This window comes from Lactuca virosa, chromosome 3, assembly GCF_052849685.1.
Source record: "Lactuca virosa cultivar CGN04683 chromosome 3, Lactuca_virosa_CGN04683_v6, whole genome shotgun sequence".
Classification (NCBI taxonomy): Eukaryota; Viridiplantae; Streptophyta; class Magnoliopsida; order Asterales; family Asteraceae; genus Lactuca; species Lactuca virosa.
The window spans coordinates 240032307-240053025 of NC_136428.1; the positions used below are offsets into that span (position 1 = coordinate 240032307).

At 34.7% G+C, this 20719-nt stretch overlaps 1 protein-coding gene across 1 annotated transcript; it reads right to left on the bottom strand.

Annotated features, from left to right (window-relative positions):
- Window positions 1-543: 543 nt before the first annotated feature.
- On the bottom strand, window positions 544-2595 carry LOC145164477 (protein FAR1-RELATED SEQUENCE 4-like). Its single transcript, XM_079083191.1, has 5 exons — window positions 2345-2595; window positions 1617-1963; window positions 1488-1546; window positions 1078-1162; window positions 544-929 (listed from the first exon to the last, which is right to left on the bottom strand). Exons 1-5 carry the CDS (start codon window positions 2593-2595, stop codon window positions 544-546), a joined length of 1128 nt encoding a protein of 375 aa, XP_078939317.1.
- Between the last annotated feature and the right edge of the window lie 18124 nt (window positions 2596-20719).

Below are 20719 nucleotides of genomic sequence, written 5' to 3' on the forward strand. Positions count from 1 at the left end.
TGTTCTTGAACTATGATACTTGAGAGAGAATGGAGTGTTTGCGGCCAAGAGAAGAAGAAGTGAAGAAAAATTGGCAAAAACACATATATATGCTAAGGGTTCACGGCCTAAGAGAGGTTCACGGCCACACTTGGGTTCACGGCCGTGAACACTCTTTGATGGGTTTTCTAGTTCGATTGTATTCCTCTAATCCTAAGCTAACACTTCTCAACATCCAATTCTTAAGTGTACTAGGCTTAGAACTCATTAAAATGACCCTTAACAAGGCTAAAAGGCAATAGAAATAGGTCTGACTTTTGGTTAATTGGATTAACTTTATAAGATAGAAATTTACGGGTTTGCACACAAAAAACTAACAATAAAAAAATATCTTTAACAAAAAACAATAAATTTGAAAAAAAATGTATTTTATTATTAGAAATAAAGTCTAAAACAATGAATATCAAAATTAACATCAACATTTCAACATTTCTATCCATTGAATGATCATTACAAAAATCAAATCTTATTTTAGTAGTCTGAAAAAGAAAAAATTAGAAACAATCAGCCTTCTGTAGCCTCAGATTCTAAATAAGACTTCTTTAACCTCAAAATGAAACTCCTAGAATTGTGATTTGGTTTATGACATAAACTGCACAACCTAGAACCCTTTTTATATTTCTCAATCACTTTCTTTCTAGTGCTCTTGATTCTTTTACCACTGGCCCATCCCTTGTTTCTGATCCCCTCTTGATTATGAATGTTGATAACATCAGGTACTGCAGCTCCAATAATTTTTTCAATGTGAACTGATCTACTCGAAGATGCCCTTGATGAGGTATATAAAGGAATACCACTATCAACCTCCTGAAGTTGCTTTATATATTTAGCCAACTCATCCTCATTATTTGCTATCTTGTTAATGGACAAACGAAGAATAGCATACGCATCTTGAATCAAACATTCATTTTACTGCCTTTATGAGGATATGAGTACTTTTTTCTCAACAATCCATCAGCTATGATATCTTTTCCCCATCTCCTCAAAATGAAATTTGATGGAATTTCATCATACTCTTTCATATTTAATATGAAAAACATATGACGACATAACAATCCTTCCTGGACAAAAAGCATGCAGCTACAACTGATGCTAATGCTATCACCCCTTCTACTAAATACACCTACAAAATTATCATTAATAAACAAATTAATATGTGAATAAGAAATTCTATCTCATACCATTCGATAAAAATTATACAAATTACCATCAATTCACATTATTAATCAGCAGGACATTAGAAATCATAATACTATAATATAAATATCTACTTCAAATCAAATTCACAAAAAAATACATATTCCATACTAATCTAATGAAAAGTACAAACCAATTTATAACTCTATAAAAATTCACACTGTGAATTAGAAAAACATCCTACATTCACAGTGTGAATTTTTAAACTACATTTTATATTTAATAAAATGTATTAGGACAAAGAGACATACCTTGTAACGAGTATTAGGACAATGAGAAGGAATACTATTTCGATAAAAATCATCAGAATCTTCATCCCCATTCACATTTTTATCAATCAACTTTTTTTTTCTTCTTATCTCTCAAAACATAAACTTCACTTTCATCTTCAATAACTACAGATTCTTGAACACAATAAAACACAGATTTGTATAACTCTTTCTGAATGTCCAAGAAAATATTATGTGTATAAATTTCTGATGCATGCTTTTCAATAGCCAAAGGAGTCCTTAGCTTGGGGGTAGTAGTTGTGGACTGATAATCTAATAAAGATTGATGATGCCTTTGCTTCTCCATTGCACTATCAAACGACATCATGAACTTCACCAAATTTGATTTATGATGCAAAAAATGTGAGAAAGCATAATTCAGACTCTCTGATCTTGAAGTAGTTCGCATCAAACCAGATAGTTCAAGATCTCTCGTAAAAGTCGGAATCCATAAATCCCTTATTTTAAAAACAGACCTTAACTAGTCATTTTCTTTTAGATGAAACTTATCTAACATTGTTGACCACGAACTTTCAAAATCTTGTGGAGAACATTGAAGATTCCATATAATATCAAAAAATGTCTTCTGGAAGTCCGGATGGTTATAAACATCGATAGGAATCTAAAAAAAAGAAACACATAAGAATCATTACATATGTTGAATATTTGATGTAATTCATAGTAACATAACATTTGGTTAACATTATGAATTCACAGTGTGATTTATGATTTAGATTTGTTCCTTTCATCATATGCAAATTTACATTGTGAATTCACAATGTGATTTATGATCTATATGGTTATAAACATATATAGGAATCAAGAAACAAAGAATATACCTTTTCCTCAAGTTTTTGAGTGATGTGCCACATGCATAGTCTATGCTTCGATTCAGGAAAAAAAAATTAATAGCTTTCTTCATTGATGAATCCTGATCTGTTACAATCATCATGGATGGCTTGACAAATGCTTTACGAAACACTTCAAGCAACCACACATATGCATCTGTTGTCTCACGAGCTAGTAAACCAGCAGCAAAAGTAACACAACGCTTGTGGTAGTCAACTCCAGTAAAAAGAACAAATACCATAGAATACATGAATTTGTTTTTGATAAGTATTATTAAAAAGAACAAATACCATAAAAAGAACAAATAAGGATTAGGAATTACTTGTTTGTTTGATAAGTAGCATCAAAAGATAATACATCTCCAAATTCCTTATAGTTGGCTTTTGAAGTATCATCAGCCCAAAAAGGTCCAGTAAGATGATCATTAATATCTTTTTGGACCTCAAATGAAAAATTAGAGAAACACAAATTTCTGTTTGTCAATATATCCACAACCATTTGGGAATCTTTGACACCAATTTTAGAATTCAAATCTCTATGAAAATTTTTAAAGTCAACTGCAGTCCCTCCCCTAGAATGAAAGCCACCCTTCATACTACTCACCAAGTTATAAGCTTTTGAAGCACCAATGTTACAAGTACCAACCTTATGTATAAAGGATTCATCAAGAAAATGTATTGTCCTATTAATCCTTAATAAGTGCAACTGATCTTGAGCAACAAGTTCATGGTTGTGATCTTCAACAAACACATAAATGTAGAAAATTAAAGAACATCGGAGATTCTTGAACTTTGAAACAGCAGGACATCCATTCTTCTTAGAAGAAGTTCTCCTTCTCTTAACATCTGAAAATTTCACATTAATATTTTCATTCTTGAATGACTCCGTGAAACCAGATCTACTACATGTCGAATATCTAATACGAATTGTGCCATCATTGTATCTTTTTTGACTTGACATATTCACATCAAAACCAGATTCTTGACCATAAGTCTTGTAAAAGTCAAGACTAATGTCCAACGAATCAAACAGCAATCCTTTGAAAGGCTTCTTATATATCAACTTATCATAAGGAACAAGCTTAAAAGTTTCAGTATTGTAGAGCTCAAAATCAAAACTATAACGATAATTACTGCTATTTCAATGATCAATATTCATACTTGAAGATGATTGATCATGAACTGCAAAACCAAACAAAACATCTATTTTATGACATTATATATAAAATGTGAAATTTATATTAAGAAAAAAAAACTTACGTGATTGTTCATTAATAATTAAATGCACATCTGAACAAGAATTACTGTTATTTGAATGATCAATATTCATATTTGAAGATGATTGATCACGAACTGCAAAACCAAAAAAACATCTATTTTATTACATTATATAGAAAATGTGAAATTTATATTAAGGAAAAAAACTTACGTGATTGTTCATTAATAGTTTAATGCAAATCTGAACAAGAACTCAGAGAACTCATAATGAATCGTCGGTAACCTGGAGTTTATATACATATTAGAAATTTAGAATTGATAATTATACAAAAAAGAAACAAATAAACAAGATAATCACAAAACTTTAAAATATATGCACAAGATAAGATAAGATTCTCAAAATCACTAAAAGTTTGGAAAAAACTTAAATGTCAGAAGATGCACAAGATATAATTGATTATCTAAATGTCGAATATGCATTACAGACGAATGATTACAGAAACGATCGAATGAAAAACAATAACATCAAACGGATATTCAACATACGACATAAAATTAGCAAATTAACAATAAAAACATAACAATTTGAAGATTAAACGATAAAATCAAGAGAATTTGACAATCAGACAATTACAATAACAATAAAAATAAGATTGATAAACAATACATCAGAAGAAAAACGGTAAAATCAAAGTCCATAATTGACCTAATAATCATAAACGAAAGATGAATAGATGTTAAAAATACCTGATTATTAGCTGAAATCTAAAGAAACTATTAGTAAATTGGATGAAAAAGGTTGAGATTTCGAAGAACATGCGAGATTTTGGATCGATCAGTGTTAGAAGATGAAGGACAGTAACAGAAGACGCTAACGGAGACAAACAAGAATATTAAATGAGACGATGAACTTACCAAAATGCCCCTCCGTGTTTTTTTTTGGTTAATTAAGGATTAATGGCCAAGATTAAAAGAAAATAGATGGTTAAGATTGGTTCCTTGGTTCTTTGATCCATATTGGTTATCTATTGAACTTTTCCATATATATATATATATATATATATATATATATATATATATATATATATATATATATATATATATATATATATATATATATATATATATAGGTTTAGGTTTTATGGAAAACAAAAAACACTAACAATCATAAAAATGTATTAAAAAAATACTTAGAGATTACTAAACTTTTTTTGAATTTTTTTATGAAAAAATCCCATGTTTTTAAATAAATTCGCTGATTTTTTTTTGAAAAAATTTTTTTTTTTTTTTAAAAAAATTGATTTTTTATTTTTTTTCAGCGAATTTATTAAAAAACCTGCAATTTTTTTGTAAAAAATTTTAAAATAAAAAGTTTTGTAATCTCTAAGTATTTTTTTTATGCATTTTTATGATTTTTAGGGTTTTTTTAGGGTTTTTTTGTTTTCTAAATAACCCTTTCCATATATATATATATATATATATATATATATATATATATATATATATATATATATATATATATATATATATATATATATATAGGGAAAAGTTCAATAGAGAATCATTATTAATCAAGGAACCAAGGAACCAATCCAAAGCGTCGGAATTTAAAGCGATCAACAGCAAAAGGAAGGGTTGTAAATTTTTATAATGGACGCTCATGTACCGGATTATAACAAAACCCACTTTATTTTTTTCATTTAAATTTTTTTTTAGGCCAACTTGTTTATCGAAAAAAAAAACTGAATATACCGTTGTTCACGATTTTTCGTCCTCTTTCCATAGAGATCCATGATGATATATAAAAAACGAACTTTTTTTTTCGAAAAAAAACTCACTTAATTTTCTTAGTTTTTTCAATATTTAAGTTTATTTTTATCAAAAAAAAAACTAATTATACCAAAAATATTAATTTTTTGTACTCTATTAATAAACATCAACACCGACTAAAAAAAAGAACCTCGAACAGTATAGATTCACACTGTGAATCTAAACTGTAAATATTTCAATTTTTAACATTCACAATATGAAAAATTTCGAACAGTTTAGATTCACATTGTGAATTTGAATTACTATTATACACACTGTGAATCTGAGAAGGTTCAAAAAAAAAACCTCGATCAGTGTAGATTCATACTGTGAATCTAAACTGTAAATATTTCAAATTTTAACATTCACAATGTGAAAAAGCTCCGATCAGTTCAGGTTCACACTGTGAATTTGACTTCTTATTATGCACACTGTGAATCTAAGGAGGTTCATAATGTAAATCTGAATAGGTTTACAATATGAATCTGAACAGGTTCACAATGTGAATCTAAACTGAAATAAAGTTTTTTTTTTTTTTTTTTAACTTGAATATGAATCTATGTTTAAAAAGTACAAAAAATATGAATTTTGATATATTTATTAATTTTTTTCTATAAAAAAATAGACCTTAAATTTTTTCATCAAAGAAAATGAAGTGGGTTTTTTCGAAAAACAAAAGTTCGTTTTTTATATATCATCATGGATCTCTATGGAAAGAGAACGAAAAATCGTGAACAACGGTATATTCGGTTTTTTTTTCGATAAACAACATGGCCTAAAAAAAATTTAAACGAAAAAAAGTGGTAGGTTTTTTTGTAAATGGTGGATTTTTTGGTATAATCCGGTGTGTGTGCGTCCAATGTAAAAGTGTACATGTATTTCCTTGGCTGTTGATCGTTATGATTTCCAACGCTCACGATTGGTTCCTTGCTTCCTTGGTTAATTATGGTTCTCTATTGAACCTCACCCTATATATATATATATATATATATATATATATATATATATATATATATATATATATATATATATATATATATATATATAGAGGTAAGTTCAATTGAGAAAATAAAAAATGTTGAGAATGGGGGAATCGTTCTCAGCCACTCATTTATTTTTGCCGCAAAAGCCTTTATTGTACCAGCGGAAATGGATAAGGATACACATGTGTTTCCAACAAAACATGTTTCCTTAAACTATGCTAATCATTACCTTAATATATATAAAAACATAGTTTTTTTTTTGTTTTTTTAATTTTTAAGAAGCTATTTATATCGAAAAATGATTTTAAATATACCAAAATTTATGATTTTTATTCTCTACAAATAGACATCCATATTGATATACTTTTAAGATAAAATAAATTTTTTTTTTTTTTATATTTTCAGCTATCGTTATTCATAATTGAATAAAAATGCATCAGATTTTTGCTACAGTACATTCGTTATTCACTTATGAATAAAAATATATAATTAATTTTTTTTACAGTTTAAGTATCATTTATACACTTATTCATATATGAATAACAAATTAACTGTAACAAAAATCTGATAAATGTTTTATTCATATATGAATATAAAATATGACGACAACTAATACACGTTTTATTCATATATAAATATAATATATGATGAAAGATGATGTAAAAAATATATTTTAAGTAAGAAAACTTTATTGCGTGTCATATTCATATATGAACGGTACTTAAACTATAAAAAAAATTACGCATACGTTTTATTCATAAGTGAATAACGAATATACTGTAATAAAAATCTGATAGGTTTTTTATTCATTTATAAATAACGAGAGCTGAAACTCTAAAAAAAATAAATTTTTTATTTTATCTTAAAAGTATATCAATATGGATGTCTATTTATAGAGAATAAAAAATTATGAATTTTGATATATTTAAAATAATTTTTCGATAATAATGGCTTTATAAAAATAAAAAAAACGAAAAAAAAATATGTTTTTGTGTATATTAAGGTAATGATTAGCATAGTTTAAGGAAACATCTTTGGTTGGAAAACACATGTTTATCCGTTATCCATTTCCGACGGTACGCCTAAGTGTTTTGCGGCAAAATAAATGTGTGGCTGAAAATGATTCCCCCATTTTCAATCTTTTTTTTTTCTCAATTGAACCCTCCTATATATATATATATATATATATATATATATATATATATATATATATATATATATATATATATATATATATATATATATATATATATATATATATATATATATATATATATATATATATCTGAAACGTGTAAATTTATCTATATTTCTAGTAAAAAGTTGAAGTATGCGAACAAAACCGTTTTTGTTTTATTCAATTCAACAAATCAAATGTTGGCCCACTAATTGAGGTCCAGGATGGACCCTGACATTTTTTTGATTTGACCATACGCATTCATTTATATCGACGTAAAATACACAAATTGTATTGATATATTGTATTTGACGGTGCAGTTTGAAGTTCAACTTAAGTTGGAATAAAACGGATATAAAATCAAATTTTATTTTGTTTTTGTGCAGACACGAAACAAAGATTGAAATAGATCAAAATTTGGTTGTAAAAGAAGAAGGTTAAGGTCATAAAGTAAAATGTAAAAACTCTCCGTCAATTCTGAAGTAATTATTTTATTCACCGGTTTTTTCTTGGTTCTGTAATGGCACATAGGGGACAAAATATTTCCAAAACGTGATGAATGGATTGTGGTCGATTGGCGTAAACTAATGATGAATGATCGGAATGATTGTGGAATTTATTTGGGAATTGTGGTGCGTTCAGTGATATTTTCTTGGCTACTGAACGGTGTTAAAAAATAAGATAACATAATAACAATTAATACAACTTTGGATAGATTTTGTGTTTATCAAATACTTTTCGAAATGTGTAATTCATCATTTTTTGTCTCGGATACACGAATTCAGAAGTTAGATAATCCAAGAATAAACCAATTCGAATTACAAACCTAATTCGAATTGAAAACATATAATATCTTGTTTGATGTGTTCTTCAGAGATAGAGAAATCATGATATAATTTCGAGTATATGAATGTTCAACACTTTTTGTGAAACATCCGCATCCCTATCCTAATAAATAAGTAGAATATGTCCACGTGTCACTCTCTCAGCCCCCCTAAATCGTGTTTTCCCGCTTCTTTTCTTCATCTAAATTACGTAGCTGCCATCCAATCCAATTCCAGTCAATATATCCCAAAAAATCTGCATCGATCAAATCAAATTTAGTCAACAATTTAAAATTTAAAATTTAGATAAATGATTTCCAAATAATATTTCAAAATAATATGCATAAATCGTAAATTCAAATTTCAAATTCTTCATATCCAATTAAATATGGAAGTATATTTATTCTAATTGGAAGTTGATTAAATTCCAGTAATTAAATCCCAAAAAATTTGCATCAAATAAATGCATACCGAAATATATACCATCTACTATATCATCTATACGGTTCTATTTTCTTCACGATTCTGCTTCAGAGAACACATTACAAACGGTATGTTTCTTCAGTTATTCTTCATTGTACCTTCTCAGTTTTATTTCCTTTAACATAATTTATTCAATAAATCAATTTGCTAACATAAGTTCTTCAATCCTTCCTGTCTGTACCAGTTAGAATTTCATTGATTTTGTGATTGTTTACTACATATTCATCCTCAAAGACAAGAACAACTACATAAGGTTAGTAATCTGAAAGCCTGTTCAGTCTTTCTTTTACAGGACAATCTGAATTCATGCATTTATACAAATTCGAAAACTGCATATATTTTTCAGAGTTTTCATGTTTATGTTCTTAATTCTTCCTCTTTAAGAACTGTACATAGTTAATCTTCTATTCTTTCCTCTTAAAAAAATATCAATTTATCGTTTTTAAGAAATTTTCAAAAAACTGCAAATATTATTTTACAAAAATTTGTATAGGGATCAATAATGTAACACTATTAATTTAGAAATGCTATATTTGTACTACATACAAACCATTTTATTATGTATTATTTTAACTATTTAATTTTTTTACGTTTGATAATGTTGTATTACACTAAAATTACCAGTTATCTAAAAACATTTAATTCAGGTAAATCTATTGCTTTATGATGATTAAAGTTAGAAAAGGGTTTACTTTGCCATTTTCTAAAGTTTTAATATTAGTTTACTTTGTCAACTATATTTCATGTTGCTAAACAAGTACATTAACTATTTTGGTAGAATACGAAAAGTACATTGCCATTTCATGCAAAAAGGTAATGAGTTATCTATGTGATCAGATGATTTTTTTTTATCTATTTTATAAGAAAAAACATCATAAATGGTCCTTGTGGTTTCCCAAAATCTGAAGTTTAGTCCCCGTGGTTTAAAAACCTCATAGATGGTCCCTGTGTTTTCAAAACTTTTGATGTTTGGTCCTTTTTGCTAACTCCGTTAAGTTTGTCCGTTAACTGAAGGGTATTTTCGTCATTTCACAACCACATTGACCATTTATGATGTTTTCTCGTATTTTTTAAAAAAAGAAAAAATTAAACATAATTAAATATATAAATGGTCTTTCTCTCTCTCTCTCTCTCTCTCTCTCTCTCTCTCTCTCTCTCTCTCTCGGACGCAAATAGTAGAAACACTACAGCAAAATCAACATATTCATCTTCTCCACTCATCCCTCCTAAAAACCTTAAAATCGATAAAGAAATAAGGCATCAGAAAGCTGAAATCAGTTTCCCTTTAATCTTCTCTTCTAACAATCAAAAGCAAGAAACTACATCCAACCCTAAACACCCAAATCCTAAATCAGAGACGATGAGAAGAATTTTTTGTTGTCTGTGAGCAATGATGAGAATTTTCGTATCTTGGAGGGGTAATTTCTGGAGGCTTTTGATGGAATTTTCACCATAAAGTACCAGAGATATCTGAAACCATGACGATTTGTTCCTCTCTGCTCTAATTACTAATAAATATGAGTGTCGTGTGTGTCCCGTTCTTGTTCCTTCTAATTCCAGACTTAAAATGGTGGTGTTTGTCGATTGTGGTGCTAGAAACCACAAGCCGCCGTCTCTACTAAGGTTTGTAGAGCCGATGCCGGTTGGCGGCGCCCTAGGCTAGGGTTTTGTCGACAATGAAAGAGATACACACCGTCTCCGACGCCTCCTAACATCTGGATATAGTTTTCTTCAGATCTATCGCCTTCAGTTTGACCAGGTTTGATATATTTCACTTGCTTGGATCGAGATTCCTCCATTTTCTATTGCTTGATCTGCTGGTGGTAGTGCAAGGTGGATTTCGACGAACATTACAAATCTTCACCCACCTTCACCATGAACACAAATTGCAGGTCTGATTATGGTAGGTTGATTAGTTAAGGTCCAGTGGTTTCCGACAGAGGTGGAGAAGACCCGGTTTATATATTCTTCACTTTTCTTGGAGGATCATCTTTGTTATTGGACATGCGTGAAAGGGGAGAAAGGGGCAGATCTTGGTTCTTAAACAACTTCAAATCGATATCGATGTTGAGATTGAAAAACAATCCATTTTAAGTTTTCCCTTTTTCTTTTCTTGATTGACAGGTTGAATTTAGAAGGGCGGAAAAAGTAGTTGAGGAGAGAAAGATGAAGACAAAACCATGGTGTTGTGAGAGAGAGAGAGAGAGAGAGACCATTTATATATTTAATTATGTTTAATTTTTTCTTTTTTTAAAAAATACGAGAAAACATCATAAATGGTCCCTGTGGTGGTGAAATGACGAAAATACCCTTCAGTTAACGGACAAATTTAACGGAGTTAGCAAAAAGGACCAAACATCAAAAGTTTTGAAAACACAGGGACCATCTATGAGGTTTTTAAACCACGGGGACTAAACTTCAGATTTTGGGTAACCACAGAGACCATTTATGATGTTTTTTCATTTTATAATCAAAATCATTTTTTATTTTTATTTTTATAACCATATTTTAGTTTGTTACCAACTTTTTATTGAGTTCTGGACAAAGTCCAGAACAATATTCATGAGAATAATAGTAAAATATTGGTAAGTGTTTCCAAGAAAACAACTTCCTGATAAGACATGCTACTGTGTTTCCTCAATTACATACAATGGCATAGAAAGATCTAAATTAAGATGTTTGAATACATGTAAATGAAACAATGTTGTCATTTCTTGCATTTAACCTTATATTTGAAAGTTTAGTTTGTGCTTTTTAGATCTCTATGGTTTTCATTATTTGACTCATGTTCGAAGCATGCTCGAAGAGATCTTTAGGATCAAGAATCCATTTTTAATCATCACCCCTTTTCGTATATCGAACGATTTTATCTTCATGGTTTCCATGGAGAACTAGGGTTTTACCCCCTCATATCATCCGAACGCAGAATTGGGTGAAATTGGGGAAAGAACACATGGAACTGGAATAAGCCCTAGGTTGGAAATGAGGATGATGAGTGGTGATTTGATCAGGGAAGGAATTGAGGGCGGCAGTGGAAGAAGGAGAGTCGGGGTTAGGATCGTCTTTTCTCATCCTGATGGAGACTAAGTCGGAGGAGGAGAGGTCATCGTAGATGAAAAGTTCGAGCTTCCGTTTCATGCGTTGTTGAACGCAATCGATGGTGGGGGAATCGAGGAGAGTCATTGAGGGTTAACCAACTGGGGGAATCGAGCTTCCGTTTCATGCGACGACCATCTACGGCCGGTTGGAGTCCATGGAAACAAACACCCAAATACAGAATTCTGTGAAAGCAACTGGGTTTTAGGCTCACTGATAGGAAGACACACACAGAGAGAGAAAGATAGAGAGAGTGAGTGATGAAGAAGACGTCTGTAGAGAGAGTGGTTGGGAGAGTATTGCGATTTCTTGACCCGATTTCTTTCTGCATATAGAAGACACGTGACGAGTGACAGTGCGTGTGGGTATCGAGTATTATTTGGATCCGATTCCGACCCATATGTAGCTTTGGATCCGACTCCGACTCATATTAACTTTAATATTTTTAATTAAATTCACATTTACACAATATAAACAAATATCAAATTTCGATTTTATATTATTTAAATATTTAAAAAAATTCAATTGACTTATTTTTTTAAAAAAATAATACATGACTAAATTATTTCTTATTTATAAAAACATTCTAATAAACGAATTAAAAAAAATTATATAATCTTATTGTATTGTTTTTGTCAATACTTAACAAAAATACTACAAATTCACATTATACATATTTCTTCGCTAGATAAATATTATATGAACTACTGATTTACTATTTCTTAACCATTTTAATTTTTAAACTAATCTCATTTATCTCTTAAGGTTGCAGACATACAATGCATTCTCTTTCTTCTAAAAAGACTAGAAAATTAAATACTTTATACTTACATAATACAAATAATATTAATTTGGGTACTACATCAACACATCTATCTTCAACAACTAGAGTTGTTGATACTTCAATTTACAAAGGTAAGTTTTTTCATAAATTTACATCATCTTACTTTATTTATTTATAATTACGTATTGTTTTTTTTATGTTAATTTCATTACACACATTAGTAATGCATCATCTACTTATGTTCAACGAGAATCATGCATAAAAAAAAAGGGTTTTCAAAAATCTCCATTTCTAATTAATATGTGTCTGATTAACTGTTTAATTAAATACTTACAAATCAAAAAGTTATTGAAAAATGCAATATTACAATTCATAAGTTTTCTAAATTAATGAAATATTATTGTATTAAATAAATAATTTTTAAATTCAATTAAAAATCAACACCCGTGGGTTCCACGTGTTTTAACCTAGTTTGATTTATATTTGAGGGAAAAATGGATAAAATCCGCTAAACCAAAATTGGCGCCAAAACATGGTAGTTATTGGACACAATCGATACTTACATCATCATGATGTCATCAATGGGTTTTTGGTGGGAAAATGCATGGCTGGAGTCTTATTTGATACCTCTACTCCGTGGACCCCACTAGGAGTGATGATCTAGACCCCGCCAAGGGGCTGCAGCCCCTTGGAACCCTACATCCAGGGGTGCTATCTTTGGACCCTCGTATTCCCGAGTTCACATTTATCACTCTGAAATTTAAATGTGCATCCCGCACCTCCTAGCTCGATTAGTAAATGGAGCTTGGCCTATCTAATTATTAATAGTAATTACACTAAAATATGTTGATGACACTAAAATGACCAACAAACAGAACAAATTTTGTAAATAATTTGATTTTATTTGTGTCCTTGAGATAGACAATGTTGATGAGTTTGCAAAAGGGTTGGTTAATATATGAGTTGACTGTTTTCATTTGTTTGTTTTCCAATCAAGTTTGGTAGACAAATGCATAATTGACCACACTTAAATACTAATGTTCAACCGAAGAACTCAGATAACTAGTGACGAATCTAGAATAGAAACACACATGCTTCCTAATTAAGTGAAGCCGCAAAAACTACGGAGTCAACAACACATGTGGCTGGTCGGATCGAGTCGGACAAATAAAAATCGTCCGGTTTTCAAATAGGTGGTTTCAATTGGACCAATGGAACACCTTAAACATCAGTAAAAACCAACCTACTTGACCATTAAATTAGATTTTTGCAAACAAAAATAATTAATTTGCACAAGTGGATCTTTTTTCTAGTTAAAGAGATTACTTGCAACAATCATCTCCTACAACTAACAATATGGGAGGAATTGTGTGGCTTTTAATGTCTCATTACAACCCTTCATCATTCAATTTTTATAGCATCAAACGACTCCATCTTTTTCTTTTTATACTGGATGCGAGTTAAGTTTTGATAATATTAATCATTTGCTTTACAAATTTAAGTACAAGTCATCCACCATTTTTTTTATTTGGTTGTTCCTTATTTTGTCAAATAATATATGGTAGGTCCTATTTTTTTTCAAGGTAGGTCCCATTTTTTTAATATAAATATCATATAAAAATTAAAAATTAGGTGGGTCCTAGGACCCACCTTGGGTCTACATTGTAACACCCGGTTCTCGGTACGTATTTTAAATTTAAAGATTGTATGTTTTTACACTGGGACTCGGCGAGTTGGAGGCCCAACTCGTCGAGTAGACTAGACTTTAGATGCGGGTTTTAAGTAACCTACTCGACGAGTCGGGAGCCTGACTCGACGAGTAGGACTGTCTGGATGAAACCCTAATATTTAGGGTTTACACCCTATTTAAGCACCTTATCTTGTCCCAACCTAGCCTCCATCGTCCCTCCCAGTCCAGAAAATCCCTAACTCGAAACCATAATCATTTATTGAGTGTTCTTGAGCTTTTTGGTGCCATTTGTGTGTATTTGAAGTTTAAGAAGGAGAAGGAAGATTGAGAGATCAAGAGGAACCAAGAAGATCCAGAGGTTTTGGCACATTTCAAGCTCATTTGAGGTATAAAGCTGAAACCTTGACCATCTATCTTTTAGATCTCTAGTTAGGGTTCATTTCTACATTTTCTAAGCCTTAGAAGTGCTATTTTCGGGATTCTGTGGTTATAAAGGGGTATGACTTCAGATCTGGAACCATTGAGGGTTCCTATGGCATTAAGATGCCAACTATATTGCCATAAGAGCCCCATGCATCTTGTAGACTCCATTTTAGGGCTATTTGAGCCAAAAACCCCATCCATGAACGTCAAGTTTGTAACTTTACGTGTATTATGGACCCTAGGAGGCCAGATCTATGTTTTGGGTGTGTTAAACCCGATTGAAATCAACTGTATGGACATGGACTTTGGGGGACTCGACGAGTCGAGGTATGGTTCCCCAACCCTTTTCTACTTGGATCGAACTGGTTGAGTCTAAAAGAGGACTCAACAAAATAGATGTAAAACTGGACCTGGAAATCATGGAACTCGGCGACTTCAAGGCAAGTCCTAACTACATGAAGACGTACTCGACGAGTTCATAAGGAACTCGACGAGTCCAAGGTTAAATGTGTCTTCTTGCATGAAGAAGGACTCGACGAATTTAAGGATGAACTCGGCGAGTCAGATGAAGAATGTCCCGACATTGTATGAAGGAGAAATTGACGAGTGTGTGCAATACTCGGTGAGTAAGATCGTGGTTCTAGTGTTTTGAGGATTTAGGGACTCGGCGAGTTGTTGGGTCAACTCGACGAGTTGAGTCAACCGGACGTTGACTTTGACCAACGGGTTGACCTTTACTTTGGCTTTGACCTGAGTAACCCTTGTAAGGGTTAAGGGTATGTAAAGGTAAATTAAGGAAGGTTTTTATGTGCTGGAATTGAGAGGAGTTGATCTCGACATCGAGGACAGTTCAGACTGCACGACATTGAGGTGAGTTACCTTCCAGTAGCGGTGGGTCTACGACCACAATGCCGGCCCACTAGTAGCAGTTGTTGATAGATGATTGTCTTTGTGATAATTATCTAGGTTTGCTATTACCTGATATGTTTTATGTTCTAGCATGATGTGTTGTATGTGTTAGTGGTAGTAGGAGGGGAGTAGTCCCCGAGTTCGGTCGTTAGGACCGATGGGTAGGTCGGCACCCCAGATATGCGTGACAGTATGTTTATGCTATGTTTTGTGTGGTAGTAGTAGGGGGTGAAATAGTCCCCATAGCCGGTTGGGATAAAACGGAGGGTAGGTCAGCACCCCAGAACGGCTTGACATGGGTAGGTCAGCACCCCATAACTGCTTGACATGGGTAGGTCAGCACCCCATAACTGCTTGACATGGGTAGGTCAGCACCCCAAAACTGCTTGACATGGGTAGGTCGGGGACCCCAGAATTGCCCGACAATATGTATGTTGTATGGTATGTGGTATGATGGGGGAACTCACTAAGCTTTGTGCTTACGGTTTTCACTTTTGGTTTCAGGTACCTCTTCGTCGAAGGGGAAGGAGCCGGCACGGTAGCAGCACATTGCACACACATGATTCCACATTTTGAGATCCAAGGGATTGTACTCTGACATTATTACTATTTTGATGATATGATTTTTGAGACATGTGATTATGGTTTGATGAATTGATATGATGATGATGATGTTTTTCAGTAACTGTTTTATAAGTAAAATGATTAAAAACAAAATTTTTGGTCTTAAAAATTGGGATGTTACAAGTTGGTATCAGAGCCTTGGTTTGAGGGATTCAGGCATACCTTCGGGGATGTCTGGACTCAAATCGAGGGTTTGAAAGATTTTTTCTAGAAAATCGTTTTTCTAAAATTAAAATGAAAAGGTTTTGAGAATGAACAAGGTGTGTGATACGTGCGACCGGCCAAGCTCAAGTAAGTTTTTCCCAGGATACCCATACATGTTATGTTATGATGTGATATGATTATGAGAATCGCATGCTAGATTAGGGCTAAGGATCTAGGAATGATGCCTTATATGCTTGTTGCCCTTGTATGAGAACTGCATGCTAGATTAGGGCTAAGGATCTAGAAAGATGCCTTATGTGCCTGCTATATGTGCTTATTGAATTATATGATAGAGCTGATTAATCAGTAAATATGATGGCCTGAATAGGATATGCTTGGTATGGTTACTCAATGCTCGAATGCTGCTTGTGTAACATCCAAAAATGTCACGCCAAATTTAAACTTTTTCAATCACAAATAAAACCAGATAGTATTTGTTTGCAAAAATGTTTTCAATCATTATTCATCAAAGTGTCCCAATAACCAGATCATAAGGATGAGGAGCGGTACGGTCACGCCTTCGCCTTGCCATGATCTCCTGAAGTACCTGAAACAATAAACTGAAAACTGTAAGCCCGAGGGCTTAGTGAGCTACCCCCAAAATACCAATACCACACCGATAATACCATATCAGTAACAGACAATCAACAACATGCATACTGGGCCATCGGCCTGACTGGACCGCCCTACAGGGCCTAAAGTCTATCTGAATCTGTCTCGAGCCTTCGGCATAACTGGACCGCCACATGGGCTTACAGTCTCCCCGGACCACTCATAGGGTATGTTGGCCTTCAGCACAAAGCAGGACCGCCTCAACCCAAGCAACAAGCAAATAACCATGTGCGCATAGCTAACATATACTGGCATATACTAGCATCAAACATATCTATCTCACTAATCACCAATCATAGTAATCTCTCGCAACTAGAGCACCGACCTAGCAGGTCACTAACATATCAATCCCTACGGATCATAAGAGCATAACATACTGTCTATCCTGATTCCGATCTAACAGGTCATAACCACATGTAGCATACCCTAACAATAACAACTAAAGGGCCGGCCTTGGTGCCTTAGACCCTATCGATATAGTGAGGATAACTCACCTTGCAGATGTCGACTCGGAGGATAAACTTCAACCCACGGATCACTGCCACAAACTCCACCACCTATTACCATAATATAACCATACTGTAAGTTCTCAACCTCTCAAGGTACCCCATCAGTCAACTAGTCAACCTTTGGTCAAAGTCAAAGTCATCAGTCAAGGTCAACAGTCCATGTTGACCCTAACTCGCCGAGTACCCTCAGCTACTCGCCGAGTTCCATGAAATACCTGACCACTCGCTGAGTCACCGGAGTGACTCGTCGAGTTCTAAGGCTCGCGATTGGAACTCCAAGGCCACTCGTCGAGTTTTCCTTCTTGCCACTCGACGGTTGCACACGCATACATAAATTGGGGAAACCTCAACCGACTCGCCGAGTTGTTCATCCACTCGTCGAGTCTACGACAATCTTCATCGGACTCGCCGAGTTGTTCATCCAACTCGTCGAGTTCAATGCATATCTTCATATGACTCGCCGAGTCGACTATGCGAGTCACCGAGTCTCTTCAGCCCTTTAACCATGCAGACACTTTCTAAGCCATGCCCAGGCCCCAAATTGCAGATCCAACTTCCTTAGGCATGCTTATCACGTAAAGTTACAAACTTTCCGTGCATGCAAGGCTTTAAGACCCTAAAATGGCACAACTAAGCTTGCAATGAAGTCACATCCTTGAGAGAAGGCTCATACTAGACAAGGCTGATGGCTTTATGAATTTAGAAGCCAAGGGGAGTCCAGATCTGAAGTTACAACTTCAGATCTTGGCTTAGACACAAGAATCCTTTCCTAAACTTATGCACAAAAGGGTTTAGGAGAAAATGAGCCAAGGGAAAAACGATTTAATACCTTCAAGAGAGCCCTTTCTGATGCAGAACTTGAAACCCACAAGCTCTTGCTTCAACTAGCTTGCTTCCCAAGAGATTCCCTCACCAAAAATCTTCCTCCAAGCTAAAACTTCCAAAGAATACACACACACTCGAGTTAGGGTTATTCTGGACTCTCAATGGACTGCAAAGAGGCCAAAGGAGGCTTATGCTTCTTTAAATAGGGTGCAAAACCCCGGGATTTAGGGTTTCATCTGCCAGCTCCTGCTCGTCGAGTCCCTTCTTGGACTCGGCGAGTAGGCCACTAAATACGCGAACCAACCCGCTGCTACTCGACGAGTAGGGCAACCAACTCGTCGAGTAGACCTTGAAACCAATTAAATTCTTATTTAAACAATACCTGAGAATCGGGGCGTTACAATTCTCCCCCACTTGAACTAGACTTCGCCCTCGAAGTCTGCTGGAATAAACAACGCCGGTTAATGCTCTCGCATTTCCGCCTCCGGCTCCCATGTCCACTCGGATCCCCTCTGATGCTCCCACTGCACTTTTACCAAAGGCATTTCTTTGTTCCGCAAAATCTTCTTCTTCCTTTCCAAGATGGCCACAGGCCTCTCTACGTAATTCATGCGCTCATCAACCTGAATATCATCCAGCGATACTACTGCCTCCTGATCCATAAAACACTTTCGCAATTGCGAAACATGGAACGTGCTATGAATTCGGCTGAGCTCCTCCGGTAGCTCTAGCCTATAAGCCACTTTGCCCACCCTGGCAATGATCCTGAATGGCCCAATATAAAGGGGACCCAATTTTCCCCTCTTCCTGAAGCGGATCACACCCTTCCAGGGCGAGACCTTCAGAAGTACCATGTCACCAACATGAAACTCTAAATCCGATCGACGTCTATCAACGTAACTCTTTTGCCGGCTCTGAGCGGTCTGCAACCGCTGTCTGATCTGCTGGATCTTTTCGGTAGTCTGCAAGACTACCTCTGTCCGACCCATCACTCTGTGTCTAACCTCACCCCAACAGACCGGGGTTCTACATCTCCGACCATACAACAGCTCAAAAGGCGGGGCGCCAATACTGGAATGATAGCGGTTGTTGTAGGAGAACTCTGCAAGCGGTAGGTGGGAATCCCAACTCCCACCGAAGTCAATGACGCACGCCTTCAACATATCTTCGAGGGTCTGAATGGTTCGCTCATTCTGTCCATCGGTCTGCGGATGGAACGCTGTACTAAAGTGCATCCGCGTAACTAGTTCCTCATGGAACTTCTGCCAAAAACGGGAAGTAAACCTGACATCCCGATCGGAAACGATGGAGACTGGAACTCCATGGTGAGAGACAATCTCGCTGACGTACATGTCGGCCAATTTCTCGGCCGACGAACTCTCCCGTATGGCCAAGAAATGGGCACTCTTGGTCAATCGATCCACGATGACCCATATAGCATCGAACCCCTTCGCCGTCCTCGGCAACTTCGTAATGAAGTCCATCGTGATCTGTTCCCATTTCCACATGGGAATCTCCAGAGGCTGTAGCTTACCATGCGGCCTCTGATGCTCGGCCTTGACCATCCTACAGGTCAGGCACCTCTCAACATACCAATCGATTTCTTGCTTCATACCGGGCCACCAGTAACTTAAACTCAAATCGCGGTACATCTTGGTAGCTCCCGGGTGTATAGAAAAGTGAGACTTATTAGCCTCCTCCATTACTGTCTGCCGGACCCCTCCGGACATCGGAACCCAAACCCGACCGTGTCGGGTTAATAATCTGCGGCTATCCTGAACAAACCGGGCGCTCTTGCCCTTAATCCGCTCCATCTTCCAGTTCTATGGTCTCATGCCCTCAACCTGAGCATCCCTAATCAAGCTCACAAGTGGGGAATCCACCGCTATCCTCATACACCTTGCTGGGGTAGGAGACCCAGCTGACTTGCGGCTCAAGGCATCCACAACCACATTCGCTTTACCAGGATGGTAAAGGATCTCACAATCATAGTCCTTGACTACATCCAGCCACCTGTGCTGCCTCATATTCAGGTTCGGCTGATCCATGATGTGCCTCAAACTCTTGTGATCCGTGTATACAGTACAACGGACCCCGTACAGATAATGCCTCCAAATCTTGAGAGCGAATACCACCGCTCCCAACTCAAGATCGTGCGTAGGGTATCTCGTCTCATGCGGCTTCAGCTGTCGTAAT